This window comes from Lissotriton vulgaris, chromosome 9 (genome assembly GCF_964263255.1).
Source record: "Lissotriton vulgaris chromosome 9, aLisVul1.2, whole genome shotgun sequence".
Lineage (NCBI taxonomy): Eukaryota > Metazoa > Chordata > Amphibia > Caudata > Salamandridae > Lissotriton > Lissotriton vulgaris.
In genome coordinates this window covers 761,844,493-761,862,655 of record NC_141697.1, presented here as the reverse complement: position 1 = coordinate 761,862,655, position 18,163 = coordinate 761,844,493, and the positions used below count along the sequence as shown (strand labels likewise).

Sequence of the window (18,163 nt, the reverse complement as noted above, 5' to 3'; positions counted from 1 at the left end):
GTAGCTCCGTCAGCTGCAGCGCTAATGATCTGATTGGAAAACTGGCTACCCTCCGTAAGGATTTCTTCAAAATCCCTGCGATCCTCTTGAGGAAGCTTCTCGGTGAAGCGTTGTAGAGAATCCCATAGGGATCTATCATAGCAACCCAGGAGCGCCTCCGCGTTGGATACTTTTAGCAATGAGGCCGAAGTGCCACACACCCTCCGTCTCCAGGAATCTTGCGTCTTGCTCTCTTTGTCCGATGGTACAGCGGAGGAAGATGCAACGGCATGGGTCTTTCTCGCCGTCGCGATTATTATCGAATCCGGGGAAGGGTCGGCTCTGAGGAAGAGTGGATCATCCTCAGGCGAACTATATTTTTTCAGAATCCTTGCTGGAGCGGATTTAATCTACGCTGGTGTGACGAAGACTTCCATGACTGGTTCTATTATGCTCGGAACCAAGGGATGCAGAGGTTTAGCCGCTGTCTTGTGATGCAGGGCTTCAAAGATCACGGAAGACTTGATTTGGCAAGCTGGCATGGGAATACCCAGGTTAAGTGCCCCTCTGCCTAGAATGTCCTGAAATGTGTAAATGTCATCCACTGGGGAAAATTCTCGATGGTGGACTGTCCGTCAGTGTTGGAGAATAGTCTCTATGAGAATTATGAGAAAAAGACAAGGAAGGAGTAGGAGATCTGTGCTCCCTCCTCTTGCTCCTTGATCTGGACCTCAGTTTGCTTGAACGCACCGGGGTGCGTGTCCGTTCTCTGGGCCTTGGAGGGGATCGATCCCGATCCGCTTGCTGGATCAAAGGAGCCAATGGAGACCTGTGCTGGGGACTGGAGTACTCCAGCGCTGTGTCCTTGTCAGGAGCCCAGTAATGGAATGGTCTGTGCCATCTAGGTGACAACCTGATGGAAGGCGACTTCTGCCCTTCTCTCCTCTCAGGAGAATTTGCCGGAGGAGATGGGTTCACCTCTTCATGCAATGGCCTTGCTGGTAAATGCACTGTCAGGGGACAAAATCACAACCTCCGGGGACTCGGTGTGAACCCGGAGAGCCTGAAGGTGATGACGAAAGGCTCACTGGAGGAGAGGCCTCTCCTGAAGGGCACTTAGACTGAGATCTGGAGCATCTATGTGCTGCCTGGGACCTGGGCGGAGACATCTGCCTTGAGGAAGACCTCCTCTTCTTAGAAGGGGGGCTTGAACGTGTGGTCGAACGCCCCCTTGACTTCGAACGGCTTTCCGACGCCGATGTTGCCTCCTTCTCGACATTTCAGCAGTCTTCGGTCTCGACGTCGACCGGTGATGGCCCGGAGTTGCCAATCTCAACGTCGTTGTCATAGGCGTCTTCTGCTGAGACGTCGAGGTATACTGCTGCCTCGACGCCGAAGGGGGTATCTGGTGCTTCGACGCTGAAAACCGGTGAACTGCCCTCCGCGGAGATCTGTGACTCGACGTCGAATGCCGTTGAGATGACAACGGAGTAACCTGCCTTCGACGTCGAACGCCGGTGATAAGGATTCGACGGAGCTCCGTGCCTCGATGCTGATCGCCAGTGCGACGACGGAGCGCTGTGCCTCGACGTCAATCGCCGTGGCGACAATGGAGTGATCTGTCTCGACGTCGAATGCCCACCTGGCGACGACAGAGACCTCCCTCTCGACGTTGACCGCCACCTGGTTGACGTCAACGAAGGAACCAGTACCTTCGACGGTGAAGTCTTCGCCGTCGAGTGATGTTGCGTCGTCATCAAAGTCTTCTTTGTCGTCGTAGGCAGCTTCGACGCTGATCCCGATGCTGACGGAGAACAGGTCGAGACTTCTCTCGACATCGACCGGGTTCTCCTCTTCTGCTGCCTTTTAGGAGATCTACCTCTTTCAGAGAGGCCATAGATACAAATTCTCTCTCTGTCTTTGAGGGTTCTCCTTGACAAGTTCTTGCAGTGATGACAGCTGTCTGAAGAATTTGTCTCAGGGAGATAAGAGGATACACACAAGGTGTGTATCAGTCCTGGCCTCCTTCTTGCCACAGGAAGGGCAACGGTCGAAAAGTGAAGGCATTTTTGACAAAAATCAACCTTTTCAGTAACAAAAAAAGGCAGCACTAGCACTCTAAAGTCAAAAGACGTCGAGTGAAAGTGAAAAACTTTAAGAATAACAAGATATTTTTGACAGAAAGTAAAAAAAGTAGGAGCTGAAAATCCAGGGCCCTGACTGAAGGAGCTGGACATAACTGTCACCCCTGAGACATGATGGGAAGCTGGGGGTCATGGCTGCCTTAAAGTCACGTTGCTAGTTTGTTGAAAATGCTTTCATTTTCTATGGTTGTGGTTTACAATGCAGGCAGTAGGCTAACAATGTCTACTTTATTTAGACTTTTTATGATATAAGAGTGTTTTCTGCTCATTAAAAGTGCTACTTGCCCTCAGGTGTTTTTTATATGTTTGCAAATTATCTTTATATGGGTAATTCCATTGTTTAGCCTCCAATTGGGAGCTGCATTGGTGTGAAAAAATGATATATGTACATACATATATGTGGAGCTGTATGTAGGAGAGTAGGGTCTGCAAACCTATGATCACCCCAGATGTTTGCTTTTTGCTTCACTGGTTTACAACTTTCCCTGGCTGTGGGCCTGCTAACCAGACCCACAGCCTAGCTGTTCTCTCTCTAAATTGACACACATGTACCTTAGGTGCATTTACCAATTGGTACTGGGCCATCTTATCAGTCCCAGTACAGCATACCTTAGGTATCCAGGGCATAGGTGTACCCAGGGCCTACCAGGGGCTACAGCATGTATTATGCCACCCCTGGCTGGCCATCCAAATCTGACACAACTGGCTGCACAACAGCTGGGGCAAGGTGGTGTAATCACCCTTTGCTTTAGATATAGTATTCCTATATCTAACCCTAAAATGGACACATGCATTCCTATCAGTAACTCCTATGGCAGGCCTTAACAATCCTGAAGGCAGAGTGCTTGGAATTATGTGAGATGGTGCTCTGGCATGAGCTGAGCCCGTTTGCAGCTTGCGGAACCAAGTCCTAATAGCTGTTCCATGATAACGCGTACCATATACTCTTAAGTGCATTATAATCCTCGCGGTTATTTGCCAACTTTGGTATCGCTTTATCAAAACATGTCGAGTAAGGTGTCATACGAATTGGAATACTAACCCCTCGCCATTCCACCCTTCTAGAGGGACACGACATGTATGTAACTGTGAACCCCGGTTAAAGCTAACTCGAGCCTCAGCATCACAAAATGGATGCTGCCACCACAGACACAAGTCTGACCTCCTGCTGCTGGGAGTCCTTCCAGCGAGGAGAGCTTGGACAAAGGGTTTCCTGTCAGGGGAGGTGCTAGCACCATCCCAGACAGGGTTTTGTGTATCCCAGGTAGGCAGAGCTGAGAGGAAGGTGACTGCAAGTGGCACCCTGGTGCTCACTGTGCATATGCCAGCTTAAACCAGTTCCAGGGGCACACCAGCCCCTGAGCTGGGGAAAGTCCGGACAAGGGAGAGGAGTGTAACCACCCCCCTCTGGTCCAACCCATGGGCAGGACCTAGTCGCGTGCCAGACCCTTTTTTTAGAATAAAGGTAGGAGCAGGCCCCCTTCCCAAATTAGATAATTCTGAATCTTGACTACTTTCCACGAAAGGAACTCTTGACTTTTTCTGAAGACTCTCCCTTGTGGCTAAGGAGTAGCCACCCTGCACCCGCAGGCACCATCTAAGCATCGCGGTTTGCTGTAAGTTCATCCTCCATGACCAAGACTGCCCAGCTCGACGAGACCCGGATTCCCTGGCATCTCTGACCTCTACCTACATCATCACCCCAGCTGAGATTCGTGGGTGTGACGATACCTGAGGGACTGGCCATCTTCAAAACCTGCACGACGCTTAACCAGCACAACAGCCGAGGGATCCTTGAGTGAGTGCTTTGGGGTTTGAGAAGCCCTAACCCTGAGCAGCTCCAGCACCGAAGTCCAGCCCCCCAGCATCCACTAGATCTGCGTGGGGCCCTTCTCCTCTTTGCTGCTCACCGTGTTGTCCGGTCACTTGCCTGCTGGCTAGTGGCCCTCCTGACGATGTACCACGACAATTTCACCGCTGGTCTGGTTGCTCCAGACTGGCCCTTGCTCCCTTCCAAAAGAGGAGCCCCCCGGACCCTCCTGGTCCACTCCAGACGCCATCTTGACTCCACTGCGTGGGCTTGACTTTGCCAAGGTTTGTTGCCCCAATCCTGGGTCCAGCATCGCCGACAGCAGACACCTTCGTGGGACAGCTCGCACCTCCAGCCTGGTCGCCGACAACGCCCCCTGGTCCGAGGGACAGCAGAGTCCAGCGTCGCCCACTCACCTGGTCGAGGTGACTTCATCCGGTGCCATCCTGGTGCCCACACAATCACTGGCTAGTGATTAAGAACTGAGTCCCCTCTGCTTTCAGGTCATCTCCATCACCGATCCAGGCTTGGATCACACCGAACTTCTTCACTGGTCGCCTGCCAGCAACTTCTTCTTTCAGGCTCCATAGACTACAACGAGGATTCCCGACGTCTTTTGAACCCTATGTAGCCGCAGCCCCTGGGCTAGGTAACCCGAGCATTTTGGTGCTCCAACGTAGGTTCACTATCTAAGTGTCCAGATCCTTTGTCGTTTTTAGTCTATCCAGTCGGATTCGTCCGATAACAGTAACTTTACAAATACTAGCATCCATAGACTTTGTCCCGCATCCCGCGTGAGAGTGCACACTCTGCACCCGATCTCCCTAGGCCTCCTGCTCCTAACCTTAGGGTTCAGTAGTGTAGTCCTAGCGATCCTGAAGCCTCTGGATCTTGTTAGTTACCTGCTAGTATTTTGCATTCCACTTTTAGTGTATATGGTTTTTCGTGCCCCTCGGGCATTTGTGTAAATTGTGCGACTTAAAGTATTTTCGTAAGAGTTTTGTTGTGTGCTTAGCTCCCTGACTCATAAAGAGATCAGGGTAGACTTGTTATAAATAAATATCCTTTTATTTTCATAACAACTTGTGTGGTGTCCTTTCACTTGGTGTTCAAGGGGTAAATGTGATGGTATAACAGCTGGCTTAACACGCCCTCTAGAGTTTAGCCTAAAGACTGCTCTTGTCCATGCTACTACACAGTGATCACTAGAATAGTGAGCACTATATATCAGGCCAACTTCTCACACTGTATATATGTGATTTCCATATATAATTGGTTATATTATTTCCGGGGTCCCCGCACATGGGTGGGAATATTCAGTGCTATGACTATTGATGAGGATCCCCTGGAAGAGAAATATATATATTTATATATACACACACACACACAAGAAATGATTTATCAGATGTCCAGGATGTTATCAATGCAATTATTAATGTAAAATAAAGCATTCCAACATTATTAAAAAATCACAATCAATTTTACACTGTTAATAAAGCATTTGAAATTACCATAATGTGTGTTTTTATGCACTTTCAAGCCACATAAAAGGGAGCAATAAAAACCAGCCCCTAGACAAGTAAAAGTTACAACCTCTGGAGTGCCTAAAGTAATGATGAAAATTCTAGGGGGGGGTCATACATTTGGGGCCAGTACAAGAAGCAGAAAAAATGGAAATGAGCCTCTTCTGAGGCATTATGGGATGCTCCAGCCAGGAGCAGTGAATATTATAGTAGCAGCTTCCTGCTGTTCAGGAGAGCTATGCGTCTTTAGTTTCTCTCTCTCTTTGAAAGGATATCATTTTGGGTGTTCCATCCCACCCGGGACACCCACAGGTGGAGATGGTTGGTGGGTTGCAAATGGGGGAGCTCCATTGACCCAGCGACACCAGCCGGCTGCTCTCAGTCAGGCACACACTCCGGTACAGCTCGGGAAATAACATCTGTTTTTGTGGCTCCGACCTGCAGCGGAAGCAGCACATCGTGTTCGGACCTCCAGCGCTGCCCCAGTCACTGGCAGTAGGGAGATGTTCCTGGGTTCCTTGGGTAGCCTGCTGGGCCAGTTTCATTGTTCTAGGCCCCAGAGATAGGATGCCTGGGCCCATCAGTCATATGCAGCACAGGAGATGAGATTCCTAGGACCAAAGAACCTGGGGAGGGAGGTCCCTGTCATGCCCCCTCCCTGAAAAATGTAATTAAATCTCATGCCAACCATCAGCAACTGACCCACTCCAGGGGTAATTTTTGGAAACGCAGATGAGCCCCACGCACTCAGTTTTTAGGTCTCGGCCTGCGAAAGACTGCGCACATGCGCAGTTGAACTGGCGAGATTTAATGATGTACGGAGAGTTTCACTAGCGAGGTTAAGCCCGCCCTTCTTCTCCATTGGCTGGCCTCCTAAACGGTGGCCAGCCTTTGGAGAAGAGGTCCTAGTGACGTTCTTCTTTCTCGCTATGCCCCGTCCTTTTCAGACTGGGCTCCTTCACTTACGTTTGTGGTAAAAGCTTTCTTATCTTCTTTATGGGGCCAGATGGCCCCATAAAGAAGATAAGGAACCTTTTATGCCAGCAGAAAGTAAGTCTGAAAGGGACGGGCTGTGTCATGGCGAGCGCTTGTTTAGTGGAGGCGACAGCGCAAAATACAATCTTTCTTTTCCATTTAACACCAGTGTTGAGGGCTGAAAGACAGTGTCAGACTCCAGTGCTCTGTGTGTCTTTTTTACAGAGTTTAGTGCAGTATGAGGCTTCGCTTTGTAACCTAAATTAACATACACTCTGTAAAATCATCCGGCCTGTTAGTATTTGAGAGATTATTTTTTTTTATGTTGAACAAACCCAAATGTATTGCCTGCGCTCTCTTTACCACCACATTCACTGGAAGATGTGATCTGGGGCTGGGCTGTAGATAGTGTGGGTACAAAACGTTCTAGTTGTAAGCCCGGTTACCCACAGTGAGACCACATTGTGTGACCGTGGGCATTCTGCTTTATCTCCCTTTGCCCTCGTTCCAATCTTCTTCACGGCCCTTAAGTCTGAATGCTACGCTTTCATGGGCTATAGCGCTTGCGAGTGAGGGTGCGCGCCGAGTAGACGCTGTTGTGAGTGCCGAGTTCGGAATTATCCGCTTACCTGCTGTGTGAATGGTCAGTTCCTTGCCCTAACCCCCATGTCCGCGGAGGTTAGATCTGTGCTTGTCTGGTGAATGCGTGGGGCATGCTGTGTTGCAGAGATCCTCGCTATGGGGCATGGCGGTTGGGGTCCGGTGCGCACCCAATAAAAATAAGGAAAAGAACGCATCACTGTGCACGCAGCCCCATTCTGAAGAAGGCGCATGTTAGGCTCCATGATGCTTACATGCAGGTACCACGTGGGGTAAATTATACATGCAGGCGGGGGCTGCATACTGCAGGTAAATATGCATGCGAGCGCCTCGTGGGCCACTAGCTCCGGCCAGTCTATCAGTAGGAGCCAGGTGAGGAGCATTGTGGAATGGAATGTTCAGTTTGTATGGGGGAATCTCAGTGGGACCATGAGTGATAGACAACCTAATGTAGAGTGACACAGATTTCTTTGTGCCGCTTGGATCTTGAATGAGTGCGAGGCACTGTAAATGTTGTATGGCTTTTTGTGGTGTTAATATGTTGGGTGCGCTGACAAAGTACATGGGCCCGATGACTTTCAATGTGCAGTAAATGTCACTCATTTTAAATGAAAATGTACTTTATATGTAAATACTAAGCTGAGCGCATTGTATAAGAAAGTTGGCACTTTGATTTCAGAGTAGGTAAGGAGTGCACCCCAATGGGATGCGGGGAACATGTTATTAAAACTTTTCATCTGTATCTGTTGTATATTCCATGACGAGACAGGTGACGGCTTGTTGTATGATGCAGTGTGCGAACAGCCGCGTTCTACCTAATCTGTGCATATGTCACCTTATTTTATGTATAGGCCTACATGTACTGTATGCATTTACAAAATGGACTCGAAAATCATGCGAAAGTTAAAATCACAAACCTCAGAGAAACCTAAGGAAAAAACGCCAATTTTATTTTTCACAATACCCTCACTTCAGATCCGGAATTGGGCACAGCATCGTTTGTCCTCCCGTATCCTTGTGATTGGATCACTCCCTCAACACCCTTCGCTCACCGTGCCTAGCAGTTACACAACGCCTTAAGGCACTATCAACCACCTTTGCTGCCAGCGACTACCGCAAGCACGTGCACACCTTGGGCATTACTTCCAACCATTCTTGTGGAGACGAAATGCGTTTTTTCCAAATACATCTGCTGAAAGACAGGAGGTTTCCACTTTTCATAAAGGGTTCTCATTTCCTTTAAAAGTTACATATTCAGACGTCACGCGGAATATCCCGCCGACGTGTTCTCTCATGGCCTATCTACAATAATGGGTCTTAGACTCAGAGGGTTCTTTGTTTGCTTTGGCGGGCCTCTGTGAACCCGGCGCCGGAGGTGGTGAGTGCGGTGTGGCCTAGCACAGGTCCATGGTGGCAGAGGCAGGCCGGGTGCGGGAGGCGTCCCGTGAGCCGCAGAAAGGTGCTGGGGGGCGTGGGTGGCCCAGGAATTCACTGCGTGCAGCAGCAGCTATATACACATTAAAAACAGACACGCTTTGCGCCCTTAGTTTTAACCCCGTACTCCCTCCACACACTCGCCTTTGCTGGCTCTTGGAATTATGCTCTGGGGCTCTGTGTGTGGCTGCGTGTGTGTGTGTGGAATTGTGTGTGGCTGTGTGTGTGTGTGGCTCTGTGTGTGTGTGTGTGTGGCTCTGTGTGTGTGTGTGTGTGGCTCTGTGTGTGTGGCTGTGTGTGAGTGTGGCTGTGTGTGTGTGTGTGGCTCTGCGTGTGTGTGTGGCTCTGCGTGTGTGTGTGGCTCTGCGTGTGTGTGTGGCTCTGCGTGTGTGTGTGGCTCTGCGTGTGTGTGTGGCTCTGCGTGTGTGTGTGGCTCTGCGTGTGTGTGTGGCTCTGCGTGTGCGTGGCTCTGCGTGTGCGTGGCTCTGTGTGTGCGTGGCTCTGTGTGTGCGTGGCTCTGTGTGTGCGTGGCTCTGTGTGTGCGTGGCTCTGTGTGTGTGTGTGTGGCTCTGTGTGTGTGCGTGGCTCTGTGTGTGTGCGTGGCTGTGTGTGTGTGTGTGTGGCTCTGTGTGTGTGTGTGGCTCTGTGTGTGTGTGGCTCTGTGTGTCTGGCTCTGTGTGTGTGTGGCTCTGTGTCTGTGTGTGGCTTTCTCTGTGTGTGTGGCTTTCTGTGTGTGTGGCTTTCTGTGTGTGTGTGGCTCTGTGAGTGTGTGTGGCTGTGTGTGTGTGGCTGTGTGTGTGTGGCTGTGTGTGTGTGTGTGTCTGTGTGTGTGTGGCTGTGTGTGTGGCTGTGTGTGTGGGTGAAAATGCAATAGGTCTTGCATTTGCGAGGATCAAGCTAATAGCATTGTAAATGACAATGCCATTTATTTATCTGTTTTCAAAACCAACACAATTTTTTTTTGTAATTTACAATGCCAATAGCTCTAACTTTTGCAAAGGCGAGACCGTTGCATTGTAAATGCTTGTTTCCCAGGTGTCAACGGTCATAATCTTTAAAAGGCCATTGCTAGGTCCTGTATGGCCGATTTAAATGATCATGGGCTCATTTTACTCCTCGTGGAGAGCTCTAACCACAAGGATCAGCTCCAACTCATAATTGTATTCTATTTTGTAGGTCTCATATAGGTCTTATATAGCGCATAACTAACCGGAGGCCTACCAGCGCTAGAACAGTCAGACAGGAGCCATCGGGTTGTATTAGCCAGCACTCAGCAGAGCTAATTGCTGTATAGCCATCGTTTTCAGGGCCTTACCAAATGTAAGTTTGTTGGAAAGCAGATGTAGTTCCAGAGGAAGACTGCTAAACTTAGGGATTTGCAGTAGATGTTCGGAGGATGAGTTAAGTAGCCTTCCAGGGGTGTAGGGGATGGCTAACAGTCTTAATAAGACCGGACCTTTCTTGTGAGGCGATCTGTGCAGGATACAGAGAGTTGTAGATTGGACCTCATTTAAGACTCCTTTTACAGATAGGTACCTCAAAACATTCGGAAGAAGCCGAGCAGCGGCATTCTGCGTAGTCTACAAACTCTTTATGATGTAGCTAGGCAAACCCAGTTAGAGGGCAGTGTCATAGTCAAGGCGGGAGATGATAGGAGCTTGGACAATTAATCTTCGAGCTAGGAAAGAGAATAAATGTAACACCTTTCTAAGCATTTTTAGTATGCCAATGCAAGTGGCCGCGAGTTTCCTTGCCTGGTGGTCCATGGTGAGATTGGCGTCTAGCCACATCACAAGGCACTTTATCACCTCCTTAGGACTGGGAAGACTCGACAAACAATCTGGCAGAAAGGGTAGGGACGTTTTTATTTAGATTGTTATCATAAGCGGGTACTTTGGATAGAAATAGTTTCAGGGGCTCCCTGTGCCAGTCTTCCTCCTGGTTTGGTACAGAAGTCTAGATTTGCAACAATTGGTTTACAAGGGATGCAAGGGAACCAGCCTTACCCGCCTTTGGAGGGACCCACTTTACCTGGGGTCGACAGCCAGGATCTTTTACATCAAAACTTCAAAGAGCTGAGACAGACAATTATGAACATTTTGCACGACCCATAAGGCATAGTGAGGCTGGGCGCTCATGTTTGATACCTCATTGGCCTTCGTAGACTTAAGGGTAGCAAAACTGCACTCCAAGGCAGATTTCTCCCTATATGTAAAATACAGCGCCACTGCAGACAAAACAGTAAACCACACTAGCACTATGAGTGACATTATAAGGCCTATACCCAGGTCAACACCTAACCTTGCATAGTCCCCACAGCGCTGAGCTACCTGTGTGCAGGTGCCGGTTTACTTGTGTACAGTTACAGGGCTGCGCACAACCGTAGTCTTTGAAGGAGCTCAGCTCACCCAGCAGACTACCTGCCCTAATACTGCGGCTACCCAGGATCATCTAACCTGGGAGGAGCTACCCAGCAGTAGTGATCTGTAGCGGGATCACCCCGCCACTCTACAGAGCAGATTACCTTTGAGGTGTAGGCTGGTCAATAGACGCCCCAAAGAGAGCCATGCAGGTGACCGGACACAGCAGTAATCACCCCAAAAGAAGCGGGACCTATAGTGAAAGCACCCCTCCCCCCCATTGCGAGCTGGCGAGGTGCACTGCACGGTGGGGTACCCTACTGCAGGACTCCCACTGGGACTCAGAGAGGGCATTGAGGCAGACCCCCCCAACTGGATGCATGTCCCGGGACCCAGGGAGTCTTTCCCATTGCCCTTCCTGGGGTAAAACCTGCATGGGGCTGCTGTAGGTTTGAGGGCTTGGGCGGTGTCCTCTGAAGGCTTTAACTGGACCCTAAGAAACTACTGGCCACCTCAATACTTCTATCTTGGCCTGGCATGGATTAGCCCTGGGCTAATCCAAACTTCGGTTTTAGCTTCTGGCAGGAAATGCAGTCTTCGGCGTTGTGTTGCTCACCTAAGCACCAAATACAAATTGTATGCGGGTCCGTCACCGACATATGTCAGCTACAAGACCTACAAGGTTTGAAACCTGTAGACATTTGACAAAGGCACACTGTTCCACTGACAACTGGTGTTGAAGTAGATCGAGAAAAAACGACCTGAGAAACTGCTTCTCCTGATCCGCAATACAGCGCGGTAAAGAAGAAACTGACGTCCGCACACCAGACTTATGGGGACTTTTAAGCCTCCACTGACATCATATCCAGAGACTACGTCACCGCGGAGCCGTAGGACTCCGTCCCCCGGCGCGCAGAGGTCCTGCTTATAAATTTCCGGATCCAGACTGGCGCATGGGGAGAATTCAAAAGTTAAGGAATCTGTAGCTAGATGTCTCTATCAGATGTATGCATTTTATTAATCATTAGCTGTAAGTGGCTGTGTATTCCTTTTAATGAGAGCCACTTGTAGATTTATCTGAATTATTATAAATGTAATCACACTGAAATCACTGATCCTAACTGTATTAATTTAGAACCTGGTTAAATCTAGTGTTGGGCTAATCTATAACAGGCCTCAGTGCACGTTTTATAAAATATTTTGCAAGTGTCTTGTTTTGAACTTTCATGCAGGTATCTTATCTATGTCATAGTTAGTTTAGAACATGTCCATTGTATTAGACTGGCAGACCACTGATCTTTTAATTAACTTTTGACATCGGATATGGAGACTAAGTTGGTGGGAGAAATCGTCTTGTACCAGGCGGACCTGACTGATGCTACATCCAAGGTCGTCCAGATGATTGCTTCTTTAATGGAAGCTGGGAAACAAGGGAGTCCACCTGCTCCCCAAGAACAATGTCTTTTCATTGGTTTGCTCAGCGGAAGATGAGGAGAATCCTTCAGAAAACTTCTTTCATACTTTGTGTGCTCTTTAAAATAGCAGACCAGATCCTAGCCTGTCTTTTGCTGAGAGAAGACCTTTCCTCGACTCGGATTTCCCTGGAACATAGGGTTAAACTTCATGCGTGTATATTCAGACGATTTCCAATGAACCTTAAATGTGGTTCATCTGATGCTGGCACCCTCCTCATAGAATTTCCCTTAATCTTTTTGATACTTTATTTAGAATATGGGAGTCCCTTTTTGGAACATGTTATACTGTTTTGCGTTTTCTTTGTGATTATAAATACATTTAGACTACAGGAACATTTAAATATGTATGCTTTTACCATTTTTTCTATCAGTTTTGCTAATTGATTTGATACATAAGCTGAACTAAATTTGTTAAAACCCTTGCGGTTTGGGCATCCTCCTCTCTGTATTTTTTGAGGAGCCATATTGGTTTCACTGTACTTGCAATGTATTTCTGATGTTAGCTCTTATTACACTTCATGTCAACAATCAAAGGTCCATACTACCAGTGGAGGATTCAGTTTGATGATTTCACAAAGAGATTGAGATTAAAGAAACCCTGCTCTATCACAGCCATATGACGTTTCAGGCATTCAAACGTAACCGGAGTCCTGCTATGGGTGGAGTAGGAAAACGTGTACAGCTGCTGTGTCACAACAAGAGGGCCTTCTGAACACTGCCAGTGGACCCAATAGACACTTCCTTCATCCAGCCATTGCAAAGCACCTGGCCCACTCTTCCAACCCAGCGTGTTTTAGCCATAAAAGTGAGCATGCCTATTGATTAGAACAATGAGTATTCCAGTGCTGTATAAAATACAGACATTGATTCAAGCAGCTTTCGGACTTTTCCCCCATGAATTACACTCTAATGCCCGATAGACTTAACATTTTGCTGCGAGGTGGCACTGTTCACTTTCATTTGATTTGCCTTCATCTACAAAGAGACTTCGCTGAGGACTGAGAGAGACTAAATTAAATGTAAATGACATCAAAGTCTAACCTTCAAATGATGCTCTAGATTCTTAGGTTGCATTTTCTCGACTGGTCGCTCGTCTGCCAAGAATTCATCCTCATTTTCATTAAACATAGATGCCTTAATGGTGGTTGGAGTTAGGCAATAACTGTCCTCTTTTGTGTCTAAAATGCTTTTGATGAGATCTCTGGTGGCTCGCTCTGCCCATCTTCCACAGGGTATGTACTTCTTTCTTGACACAAATGGCAGATCAAAGGGCATATTGTTGTTTTCTCTTCCCTAGGTGAGGACAAAATACTTAGCGTCAGAGGAAATTATCTCTTTAGGCAACAGTTTGAAAAATGCAAACTACATAGGCAACAGTTTAAAAAATGCAAATTAACACAAGTAGCGACGAAGTCAACAGATCCTGCCTTTCAATGGTGATACCCTACATTTTGGCGTGTTGCAGTTTTGCATCAGCAAAAATAACATGAATGCTTGTTTGCCAATACAGAACATTTGCAAAGACAAAACAAAAAACTCTGCCCCAGCACAAAAATATTTGCACATATTTGCAGCTATTTTTTTAAACTTTTTTTACATTGCCCATTTCAAAATGGTGGACGCCAACCTTGAGGGGTAAATAAAAAATGTAACTGAGCAAAAATGCTTCAAGTGAAAGGAGCAAATCAGTAGCAAAAAGCGTATGTCAGACCCTCCTAACAGAAAAATAAATGTTTTTTAAAGGAAGGGGTGGATAGGAAGCAAACGGGAGGTTTCAGTTAGCAAGTCACCACAGCCAAGCAGTGGATGTAATGGCGATTGTGAGGCAGCAACAGAGGAATGATGGGTATTTAAAAGTTTTAAAAAATAAAGATTCAGAAGAAAGCTAGGAGGGGTAGGTATGAAACTAATGATCTGAGGGAGAAGCAACATGGAGAGCAGGTGGGTGGGGACTTGAGAGGGGGAATCTGCATGAGTGAACAGGAATGAACATTTGCCGCTTTGCAAGTGATGATAGAAAAAGAAACCAGCACTGTCAAAGCCTACAGGTCTCACCTTTTTGACCTATTAGTTTTGCTGCAATGCTTTCTACCAATACTGTGTAGCATCAGCAAAAGACAAGCTATTGTAGATGCTGTTCAGCACTTGCCAAAAAGAAAAGAAAAATGTAAACGCATGCACCCGTATTTGTCATAACGCTGCTGGCGGCATGTCATTCCATTCCAGAGGGTATGCTTGATGATTTATGTGGTCACATGCGTTAGCACGTATGTGTGCCACTACACATATGTAATGACGTGGATCCCATTTTATTAATTTTTAAAATTTCAATTCCAAGATGGTGGATACCACGCCAATCGGTGAATTATAAAATAAGAAAAACTTTTACTTCCACAAAGCACTTTTTTTGTAAACTAAATGGCTAGGCTGCAATTTGCAGCTGTCGTGACCTCTAAAAAAATAAAAAACTTAAAAATAAAAAAATAGCATTTGCCATTAAATATGGGCGCAGTTAGGGGAGAAGTCAATGCAAGGGAGTGGGGGCAATGGAAAGTGACCAGTGGACCTACAGAGGAGCTTCAGGTGGGTATGGGCAAAGCAGCACACAAGTGAAAGAGGAAGACAACATATGTAATCTAACAGAGTGTGTTCGAAATTGGGTTCCTAACTGACTGGGGTGAGCGCTCTAGTCAAGCAGTAACCATGATCCTAGTCAGCGTAAGGCACCAACAATCCCAAAGTTACCCTATGCTCACTCTCTGGTAGTCTGGCACGGAGTAGTAAGCCTGAACTGGAAGGCAAAAAGTAAAGCATTACTGCAACACTTCAAACAGTAAAAACAGTGAAAACACAAGACAAGGATCCCATAGTACTTTAGAAAAATAAACTATATTTTAATAAATAAAACAAGACTAAAATGACAAAAATCCAATAAATAGAACTCGAGATATTGAATTTCAAAATGTTTAGGTGAAAATAATGCATACAAGCAAAAATCGCTATTTGAGACAAAGGCAAAAGTTGAGGCATGGGCCAGATACAGTGAACCAGTGGGTCCCACTGAGCAAAAGCACTTTAATCCTGGGTATGTCAGGGATGCGTGGTGCAGTCGAGGACAGGTGGCGGCGCTGATCCACGCAGCAGCAGCGATGCGCTGGTCCTGATGCGCGCAGAAGAGCGATGCACTGTCTACGATGAGCAGGAAGCTGTGTTGCGTAGGTTCAGCGCTGCTGATGGGGATGAGAGAACCAACCTTGCTCTGGGAAGAGTGTAAGCATTGGTAGTTCCAAAGGCAATGCATCAGGTTCGATTCACGAAAGAGAGGCGATGCGTTGGTGCCGATCCACACAACAGCAATGATTCTATTGGTGACGATCCATGCAGCAGCGGCAATGTGCTACCTCTGATTTAAACAGCAGCTGTGACAATGCGTCACTTCAACAGAGGATGAATCTTCTTGCTGGAGCACACACCTTAGACCACTTCCAAGGGTCCAGGGCAATGGTGGCACCACTTGGCAGAGCAGACTTCCTAGCAGAGTATCCAAAGGTCCAGAAGTGTACTGAAGTGGTGGTGTCTGAGGTCAAGTTTGTATACCCAGTGGTGCCTTTCAAGTGGGTGAGACTTCAAAGACAAGCCTTTGCAGTGCACAGATGTCCAGCCTTGGCTCCAGACTCACTGTATGGGGGTCTGCAGCCCTTTGTGTGGAGACAGAACACAGCCTGTTCAGGTAGGAGAGAGAGGCTGGGTCCAGTTCCTCCCTCTCATCCTGCCAGTATGTCCCATCAAGTCACACCTAAGCTCCCATTGTGTGTGGCTGTCTAGGCGGAATACACAAAGTCCAACTGGCACCCACCCCAGACGTGATCAGACAGGCACCAAATGGCTAAAGCAAGAAAATGACAACTTTCTAAAAGTAACATTTTCAGAACTCCAGTTTAAAATCCAAATTCACCGTAAGTTACAATCTTAAATTGAGTTTCCAAAGACACTAAGCTTGAAGGTGTCATCTCGTCCCATTTGAAAATGACTCTCATAAAACATAATAAGGCAACCTCAATGTTAGCCTATGAGAGAGACAGACCTTGCAATAGTGAAAAACTAATTTGAGTTTTTCACAACCAGGATAGGTAAAACCTAAAAATACATGTCCTAATTTTTAAATACACTGTACTGTGCCCCCTGGACTGTTCAGGGCCTACCCTAGGGGTAACTTATGTCTATTGAAAAGGAAGGTTTTGGCCTGGCAAGAGAATGTCAACCTGCCAGATTGACATGTCACTTTAAAACTACACATGCAGGCTCTGCAATGGCAGGCTTGAGATATGATTAAAGGACTATGTATGTGGGTGGCACAATCAGTGCACCAGGCCCATTAATAACATTTAATTTACGGGCACGGGCAGTGCACCTTACTAGGGACTTAGAAGTAAATTACATAGGTCAATTGAAGATAAGCCAATGTTATCACGTTTTTAGGGCGAGAGCACGAGCACTTTAGCATTGTTTAGCAGTGGCAATGTGCCTAAAGTCAACAAAAACGAATCCAGCAGAAAGGGAAGGAGGATTGCAACGTTCAGGGTTGACTCTGCAGAAAAGGCCATTTCCAAGAGAGTGCTTAAAGAATAAGAAAAGTGAAGCTCCCTGAATTTGAGCAGTGAAATGATGTAAGTCATCTAGTGAAAACATGGTAAAGTAGCTATGCTCCAGGGGAGGGACAAAAATACATCAAATACGAAGAAAGCAAATGAGACTAACAAGAACTCCAGCAAAACACACAAGATGATGGACGGAATGTTGCACAATGGCAAAACATTCACCCCCAGTCACAGATCTGGGTTTATTCCATCGTTATTTTGCTCACCAAGCGACCCCGGTTCAGACATGGCCATATGCAAATCAGTCTTGAGCCTGTGCCTCATGGGAACAGTTCAGCCCGAACTGCCAACCCATGTCTTTCCTGGACCGGAATCAAGCATCCTAGGACCGGTTTCTGGCTATCAGCCATCTTCAGCCAGGATAGCTTGGTTTTTGCATTTGTCACCCCGAGTGGGATGGGTATGCTCAGACGTGAGTCCCATGCTCTCCACACCACTGGAGTCAAGCTATTCTGGCTGAAGACGGCTGATAGCCAGAAACCAGTCCTAGGATGCTTGATTCCGGTCTAGGAAAGACATGGCTTGGCAGTTCGGGCTGGACTGTTCCCATGAGGCACAGGGTCAAGGCTGATTTGCATATGGCCATGTCTGAACTGGGGTGGTGTGGAGTGCAAAAAACGATGGATTTAGGCCCAGATCTCTGTACTGGGGCGAATGTATGACATTGTTCTCCATTCTGCAATAAGAACAAGGGTACTCCGTATTTTGTTTGCGGTCAAGAGGTGGGAGTAGCAAGTAGCACATGAACACAGGGAAAAACCTCTTATTGTGACCTAGATATCATTCAACAATTTTGGCAGTTAAGTCAGTTATTTGTACATAGGATGCATCTCATGACACCTTAGACTTCTCACATATTTATAATTTTTTTCATTTATTCTTCATTATACAAAAATATATACTTTTTGGAGTTTTCTGCAGTTTTCTTTCACATAATAGACATAATAAATACAACTAAATAACAATTAACGTGCGTTTTTTGAGGTACATCATATTTACTAAAGTTGATGTTCTAGATAGAACCCCTCATTTTTCCTTTTATGTACAGGTATAAACATTCATCCCAGCATACATACTCACACTTTCTCACATGCAAACAACAATGACAAAATACATAAAAAATTGCAAACTTTGTGGTAATATATTTTCAATGTCCAATACAAGACTACTCGTAGTGTGGTTTCAATCTGTCTTAAATCGTGAAA

At 46.8% G+C, this 18,163-nt stretch overlaps 1 protein-coding gene across 1 annotated transcript in view; it reads right to left on the bottom strand.

Moving 5' to 3' along the window:
- LOC147692216 (WD repeat-containing protein 62-like) overlaps positions 1–18,163 on the bottom strand; it is an 846,473-nt gene that overhangs the window by 397,545 nt on the left and 430,765 nt on the right. The window contains exon 22 of the mRNA XM_086938490.1: positions 13,342–13,593. Coding sequence (XP_086794616.1) covers positions 13,342–13,593 — 252 coding nt within the window. The remainder of the gene's footprint in view (positions 1–13,341; positions 13,594–18,163) is intronic.